Source organism: Vicia villosa, linkage group LG1 (genome assembly GCF_029867415.1).
Source record: "Vicia villosa cultivar HV-30 ecotype Madison, WI linkage group LG1, Vvil1.0, whole genome shotgun sequence".
Lineage (NCBI taxonomy): Eukaryota > Viridiplantae > Streptophyta > Magnoliopsida > Fabales > Fabaceae > Vicia > Vicia villosa.
The window spans coordinates 176,319,713-176,340,955 of NC_081180.1; the positions used below are offsets into that span (position 1 = coordinate 176,319,713).

Here is a 21,243-nt window from a genome sequence, read left to right on the forward strand (position 1 = left end):
TTTGTGTGCGCGTCCATAGGGTCTAGGGTTCAAATCCCCCTCTCCCCAAACCCTTTTCCTAATTTTTTTAGTTTTCCAAACTTGCTTGTTTTCAAATAAAATCAATTGAGGTCATCTCTTTATCATTACACGCGCGCAGCTGGCTTGGTGTTAGTTTTGGTTAATAAACCAAGGGGTGTGGGTTCAAACCCCATTGCCCACACTCTCTTTATTCTTAATAACTTATTTTTAGTTTTCCTATAAAACTTCAAAAAATCTTTAAAATTAGTATTTTTAATATTTTTAACCCCTTATTTTTTGTGTGATTTATTTATTTCATGTATTTTCATACCATGTTAAAAAATCCCAAAAAATATTTATTTTATCATCATTTAAAAATTAATCAAAAAACATGTCTTTTATGTTTAAAAATCAATTAAAAATGTTTTGCTTTGATTATTTCTTTTATAGAGTCTTAAGAATGCAGCCCATTGAGAAAGCCCATTGATTTCCTCCCCCAGCATAAGAATGCAGCCTATGGAAAAGAGTTAACCTTGTTGTGTGAGAATCCATAGCTTGGTGTTGTTGTTGTAACGTGTGAATCCATAACATATCTTTGTCATTACGAGAGAATCCGTAATTGACCCTTTGTTTTGAGAGAATCCAGAACCCCTTTCTTTTTACCTCGTTGTGTGAGAATCCATAGCTTGGTGATGTGTTATGTGTGAATCCATAACCCTTATTTTGTGTCAAAAGGACTAATGTTTACACCTGGTTCATTCTGTGAGAGTACTGAATTTATCAAAGTCTGTGGCATTGTCCATTTCCCAAGTGTCAGAGACTGTTTATCCTATGTCCCCTGTAGATTTGTTTCCTTCCTCCTAGTTTGTAGGAAGAATGTTGTTTGTTTGTTTGTTCCATAAAAAAAACAAAAAAATATGTTGTTTTCATATCATGCATGTGGGCTCTCAGGGTCCAAAATTGTGCTATCTTTTGTATTTAAGTCCCTCTTACCATGTTGTGTCGAAGATTCCATCTTCCCCTCATCAGGTATCAGGAACTTAAATAGGGGCAGCTGTTGCACCCCAATTTTTGAACACTGAGATCCCACCATAGCTTAAACATTAGGATCATCATTGTCATCATAATCATCATGCATTTATAATTTGTTAACCCAAAATATAAAAAAATTGTTGTTTGTTGCTTGTGTCCCAAAACAGGAGATTGATCAAGAGAAGACTGGGCAAATTAGGATTTTGAGACCCACAAAGAAACCCAACATTCCTCTATGATTCAAGGGATTCTCTAATCAATACCAAGGTCCAAGGATGGGTCAATGCAAGATCAATCACCTTCAAGTTTATCAGAAGCTCCAATTAGGGTTTTTGACCTAATCTCACTAGAGGATTGACTTTTAATCAGGAGATGGCTCCAAGACTCAAAATATGATTCAAGGGCATCCAAATTAATATTATAGTCTATTCATATCATTCATTTGAAGAGGAGAGCTTGATTCATCTGGAAATCACAAAACTGCAACTCATTTGGAAAAAGTCAACTGTGCAAGTCAACCTTTAACTTTTGAGAAAAATAGTCAACTATGGACTTTTAAGGATCCAAATCATCATCATATGGATATTGAAGACATTTGATCAAAGAAAATTCAAAGAATTCATCAAGAATAAAAAAAGTCAACAAAAAGTCAAATTAGGGTTTTTAAGTGTATTTTGACCTAATTCATGGATCTCCAAATTTTGCTTACACACTAAAAAATCTCCCAACATGAAAGTTGTAGATCTTGGCAAAACAAAGAACTTATCATATTGGAACTTTTTGCAAAAAATGATTATTTTGAGAGATAGGGAATTAAGAAGATAATTTTCAGAAGACTTAGAAATTTTGGTAAAGTTAAAAGGATCCAAGTCTTAATCGTGAATGGAGTCACTTTCTTGAAAGTATTTCAAGCACTCTCTTTATGGTTTTAGAGTTTGGAAAGCAAGAATATCCATGATAATTCAGCCTCTTAATTGAGTCAGCACAAGACTGGTGAAGAACTCGAATGCGAGGAAAAGTGTCTGGAATAATGAAGAGGATGTACAATTTGAATATATGATTTCTAAATTCTGAATAATATAATTATAGGCCATGCAAGTGTTGTTTCAGAAGTTTGCAACTCTTGACGAAACAACACATTTTCAACATAAGTTTATAATGATTTTCTTATAGTTACCTTATGCACCACTTCATAAAGTGTTGCATATTTTGAATTCGAAATTCAAACTTTCAGCAATGACCAAATAATCAGAGTGCTCAAATGCCGCCTACATGCCGCCACTACCGCCTCTATGCCTTTGGAGCCGGAGTCGAAGTCGGTGTCGCGACACCAACGAAGAGTTGTTTGGATGAGACAAGTGGCATAATGTTTGAGACCACCATATTTATCTATGTGACACTTTATCTTGTTTGACTCGTTTGTTGAGTTTAATGTTTCAAAGTCTTTATAAATATTTTAAAAGTAAACATCACTTTCTATGTGGGATTATTTGTAATGTATTTATTGTCATTTATTATATTGGAACTCATCCATAAACATTGAAGGTCCATAATTTCCAGCATGTACTACTTAAACTCATAGTATTATATAGTTAAATTTCATAAATATATATACTAACGAAATTTATACAATATATAACTTTAAAAAATGATTATCTTGTGACGGATAAGCTTACTCTTATATTAAAATTGCATGTGATGGTTCATATAACTTCTCATATCAAGACAATTTATAACACTATTCTTGACGCATGCAATTTGTTTTAAAAAATATATGTTCTTTTGTAAACTTTAAATACACATTAATATGGAACGTGTTAGTTAGGGTGTGAATAGCATGATGGTCATAGATATGGAACTAATATTTAAAAAGGGTTAATAGCTATTCACCCCCCTGCTATATAGTCGAGATTTGATTTTCCCCCTCTTAAAAAAAAATATGTGATTCCCCCCTTGAGAAACCCAGATTCCAAATTGCATCTCCCTCATGCTGACTTGGCCATGGAATCTTCATACTTGGCCTGCCAAGTGACTTTTTCAATTTTTTTAAATCCACGTCATTTTTTCATTTTTTTTATTTTTTTTATATATATTATTTTTTATAAATCCAACATTCAATTCCCATGTATGGTTCTGATGTAATAACAATTATAAAAAACGTAATAATAAAAATAATATATAAAAAAATGAAAAAATGACATTGATTTAAAAAAAAAAAATTTTGAAAAAGCCACTTGTCAGGCCAAGTATGAAGATTCCATGGCCAAGTCAGCATGAGGGGGATGCAATTTAGAATCTGGGTTTCTCAAGGGGGGAATCACAAAATTTTTTTTTAAGAGGGGAAAAATCAAATCTCGCCTATATGACCGGGGGTAAATAGCTATTAACCCTATTTTAAATAAATGCATATTGTCATCAATCAATTTGGTATATTCCACTTCCACCATACTGAAATTGCAATTACCTTGCATGAATAGTGCGGTTGTTCTAAGAGTAAACATATTATTGGCCTCATGCATGCTGTGATTATTCCTTGTCGTTTTTCGGTGCTAAGATGAATGAATGTGTTACTATATAAATGTGTTGTGGTCGAATCCAATGCTCAGCTTTGCAAGTAAATATCGCGGATGCTTCTTCTTGGATCCAAATTACTTGACAATAATCAACTCAACTTGATATTGTTGTTTGTACACATACTGTAGATTTTGTACCTCACTCAGACTTTAAAATAAAATTTTTAAAGTATAATTTTTCATATATATATATATATATATATATATATATATATATATATATATATATATATATATATATATATATATATATATATATATATATATATATATATATATATATATATATATATATATATATATATATATATCGTCGTCAAAAATATTATATTAAGATTAAACCGATTTTGCTTATCCTTGAGCTTCTTCGAGTAATAGTGATGTTCTCATCTCTATTTTGTATAGTTCGAAGGGATCATTTCTCTTTTCTTTTAATTGTTCTAGGTATCTGAGTGGCTAAAACAGTTTATTTTGTTGTTAATATTTATTCTAAATGTAGTCAGAGAGAGAAAATGGTCCTTCATAGGGACCTCTTGTTGAGGAGGACCAATCTTGGACGGGAGGTTTGGTGTATTATGAGAGACTTTAATTCCGTTTGTCCTTCGATTCAGAGAATTGGGGGTATAGTTTCGCCCCCCATGTTGGTAATCTTGAGTTTGTTGAGTTCAGTAACTTCATCTCAGAGATGGATTTGCTTGTCCTCCCTTTTATAAAAAGGAGTTTTACTTGGTACCGACATTTTGGTGGAGAATAAGTCGCCTATATAAGATTCTTATATCGGATGGCTAGTGGGAGCTATGGGAGACTACATCTCAATGGGCTTTACCTAGAGATCTATTAGATTATTGTCCTATTATTATCAGATATTCTAATTCGTTGTGGGATCCAAAGTCGTTCCATTTCAATAATCATTGGTTTTCTCATCGCTGCCTCCCTGAGTTGGTGTTTAGTAGTTGGTTTAGTTCTCAGTTCCTTGGTTGGAAAGCTTTTGTTCTAAAAAAGAAGCTCAAATGTGCTTTGAAATCTTGGAATCATCAAGTTCTTGGTACCCGTGATTCCTAATTTTTTTTTCTTAAGGGAGTAAGTGAGCTTTCTAGATGTGTGACTTGAGCAGGGTGGCTATTGGTGGAGGAGATTGACTTTAGGAAGAAGGTTGTCTCAGATCTTTGGTCCCTGCTTTGGATTAGAGACACAATTTTTTTCAGAGGTCTAGAAATGAGTGGCTTAAGGAGGGTGATGCTAACATTGGTGTATTTCATGCTTGTATTAAGAGTAGATCTATAAAGATAAAATATTTTAGCTCTTAAGGCGGGTGAAAAACTTGGACATATTTCATGCTAACATTGGACATATGACTTCACACACAAGAGAGCGGTAAATTGTGTGATTCAGAAAAATAGTAGTTTGAAAAGCTTTAAGATTATTTTCAGAGTTTAAAATTATTTTTAAAAGATTTTAAAAATTAGCAGCAGAAATAAAATGTTGAAAGTAAAGAGTTATAGGAAAGAGAGATAAAACTGGAAATCATAGAGGCTCGGTCAAAAAGAAAAGACTTAATCCTCTCCCCAAGATTTTTTCACGAGACTTTCTGTGAATCTTAAAAGTTTTTACTAGGTTAAACTTTCGAACCTCCTTTTAAAAGAAAAATATTTCTCAATCATACTAGATTGTACTCTTGATGTTAGTTACTAAATGCAAATTTCTTTGATAATACTATATGTTGATATTTATTCAAATTCTATTAGCGTATAGAATTTTTTTTTTTTTAATTTTTTAAATGTGAATGCAACTAGTTAAGAATAAAAGCAACAATATAAAAGTATTGATAATTTCTTATTTACTTTTCTTAAATTACAATCATTGGAATTAGAAGATGCAACTTTAAATTTTTGTTTTTAATAATTTGAATAGGCGTTGAAACTTAATTAGTGGTCAAATATTGATGAGAAAGAACTTTATGTCATATTAAGGCAACTAAGAAATATGATCCCAAAAGAAAAACTCAAATTTGTTGATATATTAAATTTTAAATGGTATGAGATTATTTTCAAATAAAATCATTGTATATAAAAAATTTATTAATTACTCCAATAACAATTGTTTCTAATAAAAGAAAAGTTTTAAAATTAAAATCGTTGAAGTCTTACATATATACCGTCTACCATGTTACAAGATTTAGCATTGATAGCGATTGGAAAGTCTAGAGATAATACAATATAAAGATTTGGTTAATGAATTTATTTTATAAAGTGTTATAAGGATGTCTCTTTTAAGTAGATAAATTGTTGATAATAATATTAATTTAACGGTTTTTTTACAGGATAAAACCTTTTTTTATATTACAAGGATGACCTATTTTTATATAATTGATGTTATATACAATTTAAACATAATATCTTCATTAAAAAATTAAGTTTTTTTTATTAAAAATCTATTTTTAATAATTAAAATAATGTCTCTAAATTATCTGAAATGGCCTTCTAATTATATTTGGAAATTTCTTAACAGACCTCCTAACCTTCTTGGCCACCCCTGACGAAATTCCCAGAATGCCCTTATATTTCGGAAATGCATCTCCGAAATCACTTTTTTTCTGAAAAAAAAGGTGATTTCGGAAGTGCACTTCCGAAAACACGAAAAAAGGTGTTTTCGGAGATGCATTTCCGAAAACACCCCCTTTTTTGAGTTTTCGGAGATGCATTTCCGAAAAATCCCCTTTTTGGGAAAGGGGGTGTGTTCGGAGATGCATATCCGAAATATTCCAACACTACAAAAAATGTTCTCTGCAGCGACGTGGATTACACGTCGCAACATGCAAAATCACGTGGCAAACAAAAAGTAGCGACGTGAGCATTTATGTCGCAGGAGCACGCGTGGCAACATTGTAGCGACGTGGAGACCACGTCAGAAAGTAGCGACGTGACTCCCACGTCGCAACAGGATTACATAGGAAACATCCCACTGCACACACAGCAGGTGTGGCAGGTGTGGGGAAGTGTGTTTGTTGACCAATGTAGCGACGTGTTTCCCACATCGCTACATTAAATGCTTTTTTTTTTTTAAAAAAATTTATTCACGCTAGATTTGTTTTATTTTATATATTTTATATAATTAATTAATATATAATAAAATATAATATATAATAAAATATATATAATAAAATTTATATATAATAAAATTTATATAATAAAATCTATAAAATAAAATTTATATAATAAAATCTATAAAAACTAATTTATATAATAAATTTATATAAAATAAATTAATATAATAAACATTATATAATAAATTCAATTAAATAAAATTAAAAATTTAAAACTAATATTTTAATGAATTAAAATGTAGAATATTTTACATTAAAAAAAATTTAAAACAAATAAAATACAAAATGTTTTTAAGAGGCATCATCCGGAAAATAGTTATCCGGATTAAAATCACCAGCCACCCCGTCATCCTCCGGCTCTTGAGGAGGAGCATTACTGTAATTTCCTCCTCCTTGCATAAACCGTCTCATCTGCTCCTCCATCTCAGCTTGCTTCTTCATAATGCCCTCCATCTGTCGCGCATGCTGCTCCTCCATATCAGACTGCTTCTTCCGCATCATCTCGATCTGGGCCTCACTTTCGCGTCTCGCCAATTGCCTTACTAATTCAGTTTGTTCCTGTGTCAGATTTGGTTGACGCGATCCACCCTCTCCATCCTGAACTCTTTGGAACAGATTACGGTCACCAGATCTATAGCTGGACGCCAAATTTCCAGCCCCAAAAAAGCAACCATTAGGCCCTTTATCTTTAATAACGTCACACCAAATGTAGTGATCAACATCCGCGTTAAGCGGCTCCCCCTCTGCTGGCATGAATTGAGGATTATTTTCCAGAAAAATGGCAAGTCGTCTATCATATTCTTCCTGCACAAATATTCAATAAAAAAAATTAAGTTAAATATTTAAATGCATATTTAATGATACTAAATAAATATATACATATTATAAATTAAAATATATTAAAACGTTGCCACGTTATTTTCACGCCACAACTTATGATTTGCCACATGATTTTCACGTGGCAAATTATCAATTGCCACATGAAATTCACATCACAAACTTTGTATCAATATAAAAAAAATAAACAACGTAAATTTCACTTACAAGATACATCCTAGTGCGCTTGTCGACAACACCTCCCGATCTCCTTGTCCGGGTCCTCGAAATCAGCTCAGGCATCAATGGTCTTCTACCCAACTGCTTAGCCTAAATAATATAATTAAAAATAATTAGTAAATTATATTATGAATAAAGAAGTAACTTAAAAATTTTAAAACTTTTACCAATCGTCGGGCATGCTCGGCGGTGCTAATACTTCCAACTGTGTTGACACAACCGCCCTTTTCAGATGCCCTCATCTTCTTAAAGGTTTCTGATTTAGCCCGGAATTGTGGAGTCCTCCAATATATTACAAGCTCCTGAAAAACCTCCTCGCCTATCCAGCTAGGACGGATGCCGTGAAGCTCATAATTCTCCCTTACTCGCCGCAGCATATCAGACATTCTTTTAGAGCATCTGGTATTGAAAACTTTCTGAACACTTTTTTCACTCAAAGGATCCCACACACATTTCTCCTGCAATAATGTTGTATGACATTAAAATAAAATGTTAAGTAATTATAATGAGAATTTTATTTAAATAACTATAACTAAAACAATAAATTAAATGCATAACCTACATAAATAACAATACCTTAAACATTCTAAACCATTCATCTTTATTTTTGACGTCCCCATAGCTCTTAAAAGCTGATTTATACATCTGCTGAATTATATAGTTAACAATCCTAGCAGCAGTCCGACTCGGCAACAAAATTCTTCTCAATATGCATAACATCTAGATTATGGCGCAACAAGTTATCCTTCCAATACGGGAGGTCCCAAAATATACTTCTTTTTGTCCAATTGTGCGTGACTCCGTATCCTTCAATTCGGCATTCTTTGCCAGTTGTCATACCCCAAATTTGTCCTACCCCGTTATTTCTATCTGGCTTAGACTTTGCATTCATGTACATACCTTCCATTAGGTCATCTAGCATATCATGCATCATTAATCATTAGATTTTAACTGGGGATCAAAGATTATTAAAGTCAGGGTTTCATTCTGGTTCGAGATGTACAAGATTGGTTCATTAGCAGAGGTTGATTGGATCTCATGTTAAGATGTCCTTATGTGCTCAAGTTCTTATCTTCATCAAAAGAGTCTCTACGGCATTATGGCTATGTTAAGGGCATTAATTGAGGAAGGACTTTGTCATGGTGTAAAATCTGAAATTGTGAGTTCTATATTATCAAGGTATTCGCTTATTGTTTTTGGTACAAGTGGACGTTGAAGATTGAATTGAGATTGAATTCATCATCATGAAATATTCATTTCAAGTGATTACTTGGGGCCATAGGCTATTAATGTACAAGTTCGATTAGATTAAGATGTGAGTTGCTTGGAGTTCAGACTAAAAAATCAAAGTTTATCATGATTCATGATTCAAAGTCGTATGGCGGGAACTCGAGGTATCCAAGTTCCAACGTTCATCCAATTTCAAAAGTTCTAGACCAATTTCAAATGTCCAAGTTGCAAATATCATTCAACATTCAACAAAATTCCAATTAAAAAATCCATCACACCATTCATCATTTAATAGTTCAAAATCCCATTCAAACTTTCATTGCAAAATTACAAAAACAGAAAAATCATCATAAACTCATCCTAAGTCTGTCCCTAAAACTTAAAGTTTCCATGATTATCTCCAAGCCTCCATCCGTGGCCCACTTCATGATGCTGCTTCCATATTACACTAGGCTCCTTTTTACAAAGACTCCATGTATGCCAAAGTAGACCTCTTTGATACTTGCAGCACATATGTTCTGGACTTCCATGCATTTAGAACCAACCTGCATCAATCAGTATTTCAAGTTAGCAATCATGCATAATCAGTTGCAGCATGCATACATGGCTAAACAAAACTTTCAATTCCAAATCAACATTATCATCTCCATAAAAAAGGGCATCAGTACATACAAACAGTCCCTAACCACTAGCATGGCAAGAACCATCAACCACCACTTGTGCAACTACTTCTAAACCCCAACTCAGTTTCACACATCTAACATCTTATATCCTAACTAAACATTCACACTTAACTAGCATTTCTAACAATACCCCCCAGCTGTCATAGTTAAATCAAACCAGTTCAATTCCAACCTCAGTTCTAACAATTCAACATTTTGAACCCTCATGCTACACTAAACCATCCACAAGACATTCAAAAACCAAAGCTGCCAACACATCAGTTCTAATTCTATATAAACCAGAAGAAATTTCTAACAGAAATAAAGCCAGGTACATGTTCAGCCATCACAATCACACCAAGTTAAACCAAAAGAAAATTCCAAAAAAAAATCATTCATTCATCCGATTCGATTCAATACAAAAGGAAGCAGTCTCATTTACACACAGTCTCCTTATCCAATTCGATCCGTTACAAAGTCACAGGCTGCATCAGTTAAACAAGCTAATATTCATTTACCTAAATTCACCAATCCATATTCCTATGATTCATCCATACACATCCACACATTGCACAGAATTAACCCTCTCTTCCAACATTAAACTAACAGCTATGTTTTACTAATCTCCTAATATTCCAACCTAATCTCAACCACCTAAGCTAACTACCAGTTCAGAATTTTCGAACAAAGCTCATACAATTAACACTAACAGCCAGCAGACTTTCAATTACCTAACAAAAAAACAAAATCAACATTCACATGACATAAAACCACACTGCCAGCTTCTCCAAATCCTAAACAGGGTTCTAGTATATACAATACAAAAAAGAGCCTCAGATAACCAAGTTCAATCGAGCGCATACCGGCAACGATTACAGAGCTGCAATATTCGTGATGCACGCATCCAGTAGGCCATACGATTGCAGCCTTGTTCAGAGAAATCCCAAACAACCTGCATATAGTGCAAAAGAGAATACATCAGTCCCACACTCAAAAATCAGGAAAAGGGCATTGTAAGTTCAAGCAGAGTCCCACATCTAAGAACTCATATTGATTGCCCAATCATTGCCGTATAAATAGTCAGCTCCACCCACTCAGAAAGCTACACCTAGAAACACCTAAGCACTATCATCTTCCATCACTGTCTCGCTTGCAGACTCTGAAGGAAGGATTGTGAAACCCCAGTTCAAACATTATCCTCCCAACTCACTCACTCACTAAAGCTCTCTCACCATTGTTGTACGAGACTTCACCTCGAGGTCTCGTTTCAATTGAGCTCAGCCACCACCTCACCACAACCTCACTCGCAACTATTATCGGCATCACCTTCAACCCACTCATTCTCACGCGCAAGAACTAGTAACAGCATCACACAGAAGAAGAAGAAGAAGAAGAGCAAGAGAGAGATAGGAGGCGATAGAAGAAGGAACAGAATCATACCTGACACAGAATCCTTCGTCTTCGGAAGCTTATTATCTCCCCTTTGATTCTTCAACGGTCTTCGCCATTTCGCGCCCCAGGTAAGCCTCAAATTCGTTTGTATCTTCAGTCATTTGCATCTGTGTGATCTTGTGAGTGTGATACGTCCGAGATTTCGCGTCTTTATTCTTCAATGGCGGAAGTGAATGGAGTCAAATCGGAGAAGAGATAAGGTAGACAGAGATGGATATAAGATTCGAGAGTGAGAGGTTGGGATACTTCATCGTTCACGACGGCGAAGGGAAAGCGATTTTCGCCGGAGAGTGAGGTTCGGCGCCGTCGAGTGTTATGTGTGAGGAAGGGGATGAACGATGAATCTGGATTGACACAACATAACCCTAAATCCCTTTCAGATTAAATTTTTAGTTTTATTCATTGCATTTATTTAATGGATATATTTTTTAATTGATATAATTTCCGATGGATCAAATTCACTACTTTGGGCCCGAGTTACTCTTGCACCCCCCATTCACGGCCCATAGCTTTTTCTGCAAAACAAAACTGAACAATACTTGGGCCTCCTGTACATAATTGCTGATACACCCCCATGGCCCATAGCATCCGTTTTTGACCTTGCTAGAGAAAACTGAATTACAAAAAGCTCTCTGGGCCTCTGTTTCGTTGGGCCTTGAGCCTTGCTCTTCACACCCTCATTTCAATAACTCACCCCCTGACTTACACCATGTTTTTGTTAGAATTTAGCTATTGACATAGTTTTTGGTTATTAAATCTCTTTTTGATAAAACAATAAAAATCATAATTTTTGTTAGAACTTTAATTAATTTGTTTTTTCACAATAAAAACACATAAAAAATAGTAGTTTTTAGACTATTTGTTGTAGTCTTCCTACTTGATTTCTAATACATTTAAATTCCTTTAAAAAATGCCTCATAAAAATAATAGTACTTTTAATTCACTTTTGTGCTATATTTTCTACTTGTTCTTTTTCATGCTATTTTCAATATTCTACTTAGCGCTTTATTTTCCATGCTTCTTTTAAACCCTAACCTTAGGTAGAGACCATGATAATATTAGGTAGAAATTCCCATTCATATTAGGCTAGTTCTCTTAGGCTAGTTTCTTTTTCTTTTACAACCATAAAACATTTAAAAATACTTGAATAAACCTCCCATAAAAAACACCAAGAAAACTCATAAAAAATGACTAATAAATACTTTGACTAATAAAAGGGGAATGATAGCTTGTAACTTCTCTTGCTTAAGGGATGTTCGAGTGCTTGGAGCTCCCTTGCTTAAGGGTTCCATTCAGGCGTGAGTTCCCAATCTTTAAAAAACACAAACCAAAGAGTAACTCGAGTTTCCCTTGCTTAAGGGATTTCCTCGAAACACTCAAACGCTTTCTCTCTCCTCTCGCTTTCTTAAGGGCACCGTTATTTCCGCTCCATTGCATCCTAGGTCGATCCCTTATGCAAGAGCGCGAACGTTAACTCCGCCCAACTAAAAAACACAAAAACAAACAAAAACTATGGAGCCGAACTACGGCGCTCTGATTCCTGAAAAGGATACGTAGGCATCAAGTCGCGGGGCTTGAACGAGCACACTTGTAAATATTCCTTCTTTTCCCCGTATTTCCTTTTGCATTCATTCGCATGTAGACATAGACATAGTACACACCCTTTAGATAGAAACAAACATAGGTGGATACCATCGAGTACGATGGGCGTGAGGGGTGCTAATACCTTCCCCTTGCGTAACCGACTCCCGTACCTAGATTCTCTGGTCGCAAGACCCTGTTCTTACCCTTTGTTAGGTTTTCTGATGTTCCTTTCCCTTATGGGATAAATATATTGGTGGCGACTCTGTTCATTTTTCGCGAGCGTGCGACAGCTGGCGACTCTGCTGGGGATGTTGCTAGACCTGTTGCTGGTCCATCCTTAGTGAGTCGATCCTAGCCTGCGTTTGTTTGTTTATTTACTGGGTGTTTACTTGTTTTTATGTCTATATCTTGTATATATGTTTGCATGTTTATTTTCTGCTTGCATATCATGTTTATTTCTGTTTGCACATCATGCATATGGATTATATTCTGTGTTCCTTGGGGTCTTCTGTTCTGTTTTGCAGGTTGGGTGGGATGTTTTGAGGTAAAAGGCCCACTACCCAGGCCAAGTGACACCTAGGATTAGCGTGGATGCTCATGTTGGCTACCGTAGCGCTTGCTATGGATGAGTTCAATATGGGGTACCACAACTGGGCGAGGTTCTTTCATGGAACACTGTGTCTGGCACGCTTGTTGCCTCAAACACTTTGTACCCCATGGGAACTGTAGACCCTGGTGACCATTAGGGACCACCTGTCCGTGTCTAGAATCCATACCCGTGAGTTTGGGGAGGGACAGGATACTAGCCTTCATCGTACCCGGATTTTCACATTGCAATCTGAAGCCGAAACTTTGAACTTGTCATACCCAGTGTTACTCAGATATTCAGAATTGCGAGAGGCACTCAGTCTCTCACCACATTGCACCATGACACATCATGTTACTGCATCCACCTCACTTCATTTGAGGAGAATTCTAAAGTCCACTTCAAAAATAAGAAGAAAAGAAAAAGAAAATGAAAAGAAAAAAGAGAATATTTTTACTTCGCAAAAAAAGGAAAAGAAAAGAAAAATATGCAATTACGAATGGACTTTAGGATTCTCCCGATGAAATGCATTCCGCCATATCATTTAACATGCATGTTTATTTATTTTCAGGAACATTTGGCTTTGTCTCCGACCAACTCATGGCTCCTCCATTGAAGACTGGTAGTCGCAACATCTCTTACACATTTCTAAATCCGAATCTGGATTCTCTCGAGTGTTTGGTTAAGAAGATCACGCCGGATGAAACAACCAGGTTCCGTGAAAAGTATGGGTATATTCTGAGTCTCCTCAAGATGCCGTTCACCAAATATGAGCAAGAAGGAGTTCATACCTTGCTTCAGTTCTACAACCCTTCTCTCCGTTACTTCACGTTCCCTGACTACCTTTTGATTCCCACATTGGAAGAATATTCTCTTTTCCTTGGTGTTCCGATCAAGAAGGGGGAAGTTCCGTACTATAGCACCATGGAGGCTCCCACTTCTATTGAAATCTCCAAGGCTCTTTATTTGAGCAAGTCAGTTGTTGATGCAAATCTTTCCGAGAGAGGAAAATGTCAGGGTTTTCATATGGAGTTCCTGGTCAAAAGAGGGTGTGATGCGGCTGAAGCGAAAGAATGGGACACTTTTAGGGCTATCTTGGCTCTAAGTATCTATGGTATCTTAATGTTTCCGAACGTGCCTGATTTTGTTGACATGAGTGCAATCCATTTGTTCATTCTACAGAATCCTGTTCCTACACTCTTGGGGGATGTTTATCATTCAGTTCACCAAAAGAACCGTCAAAAGAAGGGTTTGGTCAGATGTTTCGCTCCTTTGCTATACCGTTGGTTCAGATCACATTTGCCTGAACGTGGAGCTTTCGTCGATAGTAGGCACACCTCTAAATGGGCTGAAAGGATTATGGGACTTAGAGCCAAAGACATTGTATGGTATAACAGATCTTTGGAAGACAAGGAAGTTATTATGAGTTGTGGAAAGTTCAATAATGTGCCCCTCATGGGTATTAGAGGTGGGATCAATTATAATCCCGTCTTGGCTAGGAGAACTTATGGGTATGCTTTCGTCAATCCTCCTGAGCAATCGGAGATAGCTGAGAACATTTTCTATCATGTGGTCACCGACAATGGGCAGATGGCAGAAGCTGTACAAGCCTGGAAGAACATTTGTTGGAGAGACAAGAAGCATTTTGGTCAAAGGGACTGTGCGACTTATGAAGACTATACTAAGTGGGTCGAAACGGTGGCTAATACCCAAGGGATGCCTTTCCCTATTAAAGATCCTTTGTACCCTCCTGTTGGCGCACAACCCAACATCGTCTCCATGCCTCGTTATAATGAGACTGTTGAGCAGAATCGGAAATTGACTGAACAGATGGAGACAATGCAGGTTAAGATGAATACTGATAGGCAAGAGAAGCTTTCTGCCCTTCATAAGTTGAAAATGAGAGAAATAGAGCTTGAAGAGTTGTATGCCAAGGGAAGCACTTCTCAAAAGAGGCCGAGAATGGTTGTCGATCCCAAGTCCACTAAGATTCAAGAGAGGAAGATCAAAGAGCATTATGAGGATCAGTTGGCGGAATTGACAAAGAGGCTCCAAATCCAGACTGATATAGCCAAATCAGAGAAAGCCCGTCGAAAGAAAGCAGACAAGCTCCTTCTGGAACGTCAGGCAAAGATTGAGGGGTGTTATGAAGAGATTCGCGAGTTGAAAGGCCAGATAAGAGAAAAAGACCAAGAAAATGTCCAAGTTCAAGAGGAAGCTAGATATTGGGAGGTGAAGAATCGCAACATGGAAACAATGCATTTCAGAAAAGACCTACTGATTCAAGAGATCATTAAGAGGCCCACCCGTGCTGAAACCAAGAAGCTCTTTGAAGAAATGAAGACTTGGAGTGATAAGCACATTGGAGATAGCCCACTCCGTCATTTGGACATGGGAGATCCTGCTTAGTATTGGCTTTTGTTATAGAATCACCACCAGTCTTGTTGGATGGGGTTCTTATTTCCATTTTCTGTATTGTTGGCTCATGAGAGCAGGATATTTTGTACTTCAAACATGGTTGTGAAATTAATGGATTATGGTTGTTTATCTTGGTTGCGCTTTGTTATTTCTCATTATCTTGTAGTGCTGGTTCGAGACAAAGCCGAAAATTCTTGAAAATAATATAACATGCACACATGCACCCATGCACTCATATCATACTGCATTTTCAGGTTTTTTATCAGATTCTAATTGGGGTCCCTTCCAACAACAGATTTCTTTTCCGACGACGAAGCTGACTTTCTTACATCCTTACCGCACCAGGAGCAACGAGAGAATCATGGATCAATTTGAACAGAGTCAAGCTGCCCTCCGTAGGGATATGGATGTTATGGGGGAAAGAATGACCCAACTTATGGAGACTCTTCATGTCGTTGTCCAAGGGCAAGAAGAGCTCAGAAAGAGCGTTGCTGGGTTGATCAAAGATACTCCTACCAATTCTGCTGATGGGGGAGTAAAAACTAAGGAGATTCCTGTTGAGGGTATAGCAAAGGTAGTGGATGACCACCATGAGGTAATTGATCTTGAGCATGATCTTACTGCTGAGTTGACCGAGACTGCTAAGATGTACCAAGCTCTCGAAGAACGTCTCAAGGCCGTTGAGGTTGCTAAAACTTCGAGTTTCGATACCGCTGCCCTGAGCTTGGTACCTGGAATTGTTATTCCACCGAAGTTCAAAGTGCCAGATTTTGATAAGTACAAGGGGGTTACTTGTCCAGAAACTCACATTCGTTCTTACTGTCGTAAGATGGCCGCTCACGCCGAGAACGAACCTCTGCTTATGCATTTCTTCCAGGACAGTCTCACAGGAGCTCCGTTGGAGTGGTATATGAAACTTGAGAGGGCCAATGTCAGTACTTGGGGAGGACTTGTTGATGCCTTTCTGAAACAATACCACTACAATACTGCTATGGCTCCTAGCCGTGCCCAACTGCAAAATATGTCACAAAAGTCTGAAGAATCTTTCAAAGAATACGCCCAGAGGTGGCGTGAACTTGCTGCTCGAGTTCAACCTCCTCTTCTTGACCGAGAATTGATTGATCTGTTTATGGGTACTCTGAAAGGGCCGTACCTTCAACACATGGTTAGTAATACTTCTCCGTCCTTCTCAGATGTGGTTATCATTGGTGAACGGGTTGAGAACTGTGTAAAAGCTGGTACCATTCAAGGTGTTACTAGTCCTAGCAACTCAAGTGGTAATGGTAAGAAGCCGTATTCTGGGTTTGTGAAGAAGAAAGAAGGTGAAACCAGTACTGCTTCAGTTGACCAAGGTCGAACTCCAGTATATTCTGCTGTTCCACCTCCTTACTACCCGATGCCATATACTGTTCCCAATCCGTATGCCCCTCAGGCATATGCTGCTGCATTTCCACAACCATGGATGGCACCCCAACAGCCTTTCGTACCACAACCACAAGTTGCTGCTCCTCAGAATCGTCAACAGAATCCTAGGCCTCAAGGTCAAAGAGCTCCACAAAGGCAGAGGTACCCTGATAGGCGTATAGATCCAATTCCGATGCCATATGCACAGCTCCTTCCCCAATTACTTGCTGGTCAGTTGGTGCAACTCCGTGAAATGGGCCCTCCGCCTAGTCCTCTTCCTCCAGGATATGATGCTAATGCTCGCTGTGAATTCCACTCAGGCGCCCCGGGCCATACTATTGAAAAGTGTAGAGCGTTAAAGTACAAAGTTCAGGATCTCCTTGATGACAAACTTATCTCGTTCACTCCTACTGGTCCTAATGTGCAGAATAACCCTATGCCTCCTCATGCTGGTGCGACCAACGCTATTGAGTTATGTGATGATCAGATCCTAGTAAATGATGTTAATGAGGTAAGGATGCCGCTAGCAGTTATCAGAGAATATCTTATGCAACAAAAGGTTTTGTGTGAGCTACATGACTACTGTTTGCAATGTTCTTCTAACCCTGAGGAATGCACTAGGTTGAAAGAAGAAATCCAGAAACTAATGGACGAAGGTGTTCTTAGAGTAGAAAGGGTCGTTCCTGTCGAAGATGTGGCCACTCTAGAGATACCTTACTATCCTGCTGAGGTGTCAAAGAATCAGAATACTCCCTTGGTCATTCGTGCTCCGAGTACTCCCTTGGTCATGCAGGCTCCGAGGACTCCGTTGGTTATTCAGGTTCCAAAAGTTCTTTCGACTCCTTCAACCTCGTCTATTGTTCCCTCTCCTGTGAATGATTCTAAGGCTGTTCCTTGGAGTTATAATGCCGTGTATATTCGAGGGAAGAAGGTTGACTGTCCTCCAGTGGGTACTTCGAGCATCACAAATATTACTGGCACTAGTGGTATTACCCGTAGTGGTCGGATCTTTGCTGCCCCTCCTCCGCCTCCTAAAGAGACCAATAAAGAGGCTAGTACACAAGCAAAAGGAAAGCAAGTTGCTGTTGATCCTCCTGTAACACGTAATGCACAAGATGCCGAGCAACTCTTGAAGATCATTAAGAAGAGTGATTACAAGGTGATTGACCAACTTGATCAGACCCAAGCCAAGATCTCCATCTTGTCTCTCTTGGTGCATTCTGAAGCTCATCGTGATGCTCTGATGAAAGTTCTGGCTTCCGCTCACGTTACTCAAGACATTACCGTGCCTCAGTTTGAAGGGGTTGTGACCAACATTGCTGCTGGTAATTGTTTGGGTTTTTCTGATGATGAGCTTCCACCTGAGGGTAGGGCACATAACAAAGCGTTGCACATCTCAGTCAAGTGTCTGGATGCTGTGTTGTCTCGAGTTCTGATTGATACAGGTTCTTCTCTTAATGTGATGCCCAAGACTACTTTGTTTAAGCTGAGTATGGATGGGGTTATGATGAGACCGTGCACTATGAGTGTCAGAGCATTTGATGGTTCTAGAAGGTCCGTAGAAGGGGAAATTGATCTACCTGTCTTGATTGGTCCTCACATGTTCTATATTGCCTTCTATGTTATGGATATACGTCCTTCATACACTTGCCTCTTGGGTCGTCCTTGGATCCATGCTGCTGGGGCTGTGACGTCTACCCTCCATCAGTGTTTGAAATTTGTTGTGAATGACAAGATTGTTGTGATCACTGGTGAAGAGGATTTGATAGTCAATAATCTGGCGTCATACCGTTATGTTGAAGTGGAGGGAGAGATACAAGAGACACCTTTTCAGGCATTAGAGATTGTGTCGGTTGATAAACTCCCCGTGGTTGAGAATAAGAAGGAACTCGGAGCACCCCTCTCGTCTCTAAATGATGCTAAGGCCTTCTTAGAAGCTGGCACTTCCCATAGTGCCTGGGGCAAGCTGATTGATGTTCATGAGAAGCGAGATAAGCATGGCCTTGGGTATCAACCATCTTCTTCTACTCAGCTCAGCTTAACTCCTGGAAAGAAGGTGATTCCCCCCATTTCTCAAGTGTTCGTCAGTGCAAGCACCAGTTCTGGAAGTCAGGTTCTCGCCGTGGATGATGATGATGAAGAAGATCTCTCCAGATTCATTTGCCATGCTGCACCTGGACAGGAGCTCAACAATTGGACTATCTTGGACATCCCCAGAGTCACTTTTATGGAGATGTAATTTTCTTGTTTCGATAAGTCATATGCTTCGCCCTAAGCATTTTGACCGCTTGTATAAAGAAGGGCCCCCATGTTGTTTCAATTTGTTTAATATTGAATGAAAATCATATTTTCGCATGCAATTACTGTTCCATTTCTTTCATTTTTGTTTTTACTTTAAAAACTTTTTCAAAAATGGCAAAGCTTTTTCTTTTTCTTTCTTTTTATGTGATGCATTCTAAGGCATAAATCATCCATCGTGCAGATCCGCCTCGAATTCCATCAAAAATGATAATGTTACAGTTCCACGTCTTAATATCCTTGAGAATCCAATTGACCAAGCTGATGAGGATAGTGGGGAAGATTGTGAAGTCCCCGAAGAATTGGCAAGACTTTTGAGACAAGAGGAGAAATCTATTCAGCCACATCAGGAAGCCATAGAAATTATCAACCTCGGTTCAGAAGAAGCAAAGAGAGAAGTCAAGATAGGGGCCGCTTTGCAAAGTGATGTGAAGAGAAGGTTGATTGAGCTGCTTCGAGAGTATGTTGACATCTTCGCCTGGTCATACGAGGACATGCCTGGTTTAGACACGGATATAGTTATGCACAGGTTACCGCTCAAACCAGAATGTCCGCCTGTAAAGCAGAAACCACGAAGAACTCGACCCGATATGGCTTTGAAAATCAAGGAAGAAGTTGAAAAACAGTTGAAGGCAGGCTTCTTATCAGTATGTGAATATCCTCCTTGGATTGCAAACATAGTACCTGTTCCTAAGAAGGACGGAAAGGTACGCATGTGTGTCGACTACCGAGATTTGAATAGGGCAAGTCCGAAGGATGATTTCCCTCTGCCTCATATTGATGTGCTAGTCGACAACACTGCTCAGTATTCAGTATTCTCCTTCATGGATGGCTTTTCTGGCTATAATCAAATAAAAATGGCTCCTGAAGATATGACCAAGACTACTTTTACCACTCCGTGGGGTACGTATTGTTATAAGGTGATGCCTTTTGGTCTTAAGAATGCTGGTGCAACATATCAACGAGCTATGGTGACCCTTTTCCATGATATGATCCATAAGGAGATTGAGGTGTACGTCGACGATATGATTGCAAAATCCCAAACTGAGGAGGAACATTTGATATATCTTGAGAAACTGTTTGCTCGTCTGCGAAAATTCAAGTTGAGGCTTAATCCAAACAAGTGCACCTTTGGGGTGCGATCTGGAAAGTTACTTGGATTCATTGTGAGCCAACGAGGGATTGAGGTCGACCCTGATAAAGTAAGAGCAATACAGAACATGCCAGCACCGAAGAATGAAAAAGAAGTTCGAGGGTTCCTTGGGAGATTGAATTATATAGCCAGGTTCATTTCTCATCTCACTGACACTTGTGAACCCATATTCAAATTGCTGCGCAAAAATCAAGATATCCGTTGGGATGATCATTGTCAGGAAGCCTTCGAAAAGATCAAGCAGTATCTCCAAGAGCCACCAATTCTCATGCCTCCAGTTCCTGGGAGGCCGCTTCTTATGTACTTAACTGTGCTTGAAGGATCTATGGGGTGTGTGTTGGGCCAACATGACGAGTCTGGTCGAAAAGAGTGCGCCATTTATTACCTGAGCAAAAAGTTTACCGATTGTGAATCCCGCTACTCACTACTCGAGAAAACTTGCTGTGCTTTGGTATGGGCTGCTCGCCGACTGAGGCAGTATATGTTGACTCATACCACTCTATTGATCTCCAAAATGGACCCGATAAAGTACATCTTTGAAAAGCCGGCTCTTACAGGAAGACTAGCCCGATGGCAAATGCTTTTATCAGAATATGATATCCAGTATGTCACACAGAAGGCCATCAAAGGGAGTGTCCTTGCAGATCATCTTGCTCATCAGCCGTTAGAAGAGTATCAGTCAATGAAGTTCG

The 21,243-nt window shown here is 38.1% G+C and overlaps 2 protein-coding genes across 2 annotated transcripts in view; one reads left to right on the forward strand and one right to left on the reverse strand.

The window, feature by feature from the left end:
* The window catches only part of LOC131660008 (uncharacterized), a 33,898-nt gene extending 25,529 nt beyond the window's left edge, over positions 1–8,369 (reverse strand). Inside the window, exons 1-3 of the mRNA XM_058929121.1 lie at positions 7,932–8,369; positions 7,753–7,854; positions 7,044–7,512 (exon numbers count right to left, since the gene is read on the reverse strand). Coding sequence (XP_058785104.1) covers positions 7,044–7,512; positions 7,753–7,854; positions 7,932–8,150 — 790 coding nt within the window. The 5' untranslated portion in view covers positions 8,151–8,369. The remainder of the gene's footprint in view (positions 1–7,043; positions 7,513–7,752; positions 7,855–7,931) is intronic.
* A 5,509-nt stretch (positions 8,370–13,878) lies between these two features.
* Positions 13,879–15,894, forward strand: LOC131660016 (uncharacterized). The gene is made up of 3 exons (XM_058929133.1): positions 13,879–15,123; positions 15,214–15,510; positions 15,706–15,894. The coding sequence occupies exons 1-3, from the start codon at positions 13,879–13,881 to the stop codon at positions 15,892–15,894; spliced, it is 1,731 nt and encodes a 576-aa protein (XP_058785116.1).
* The last annotated feature ends 5,349 nt before the right edge of the window (positions 15,895–21,243 follow it).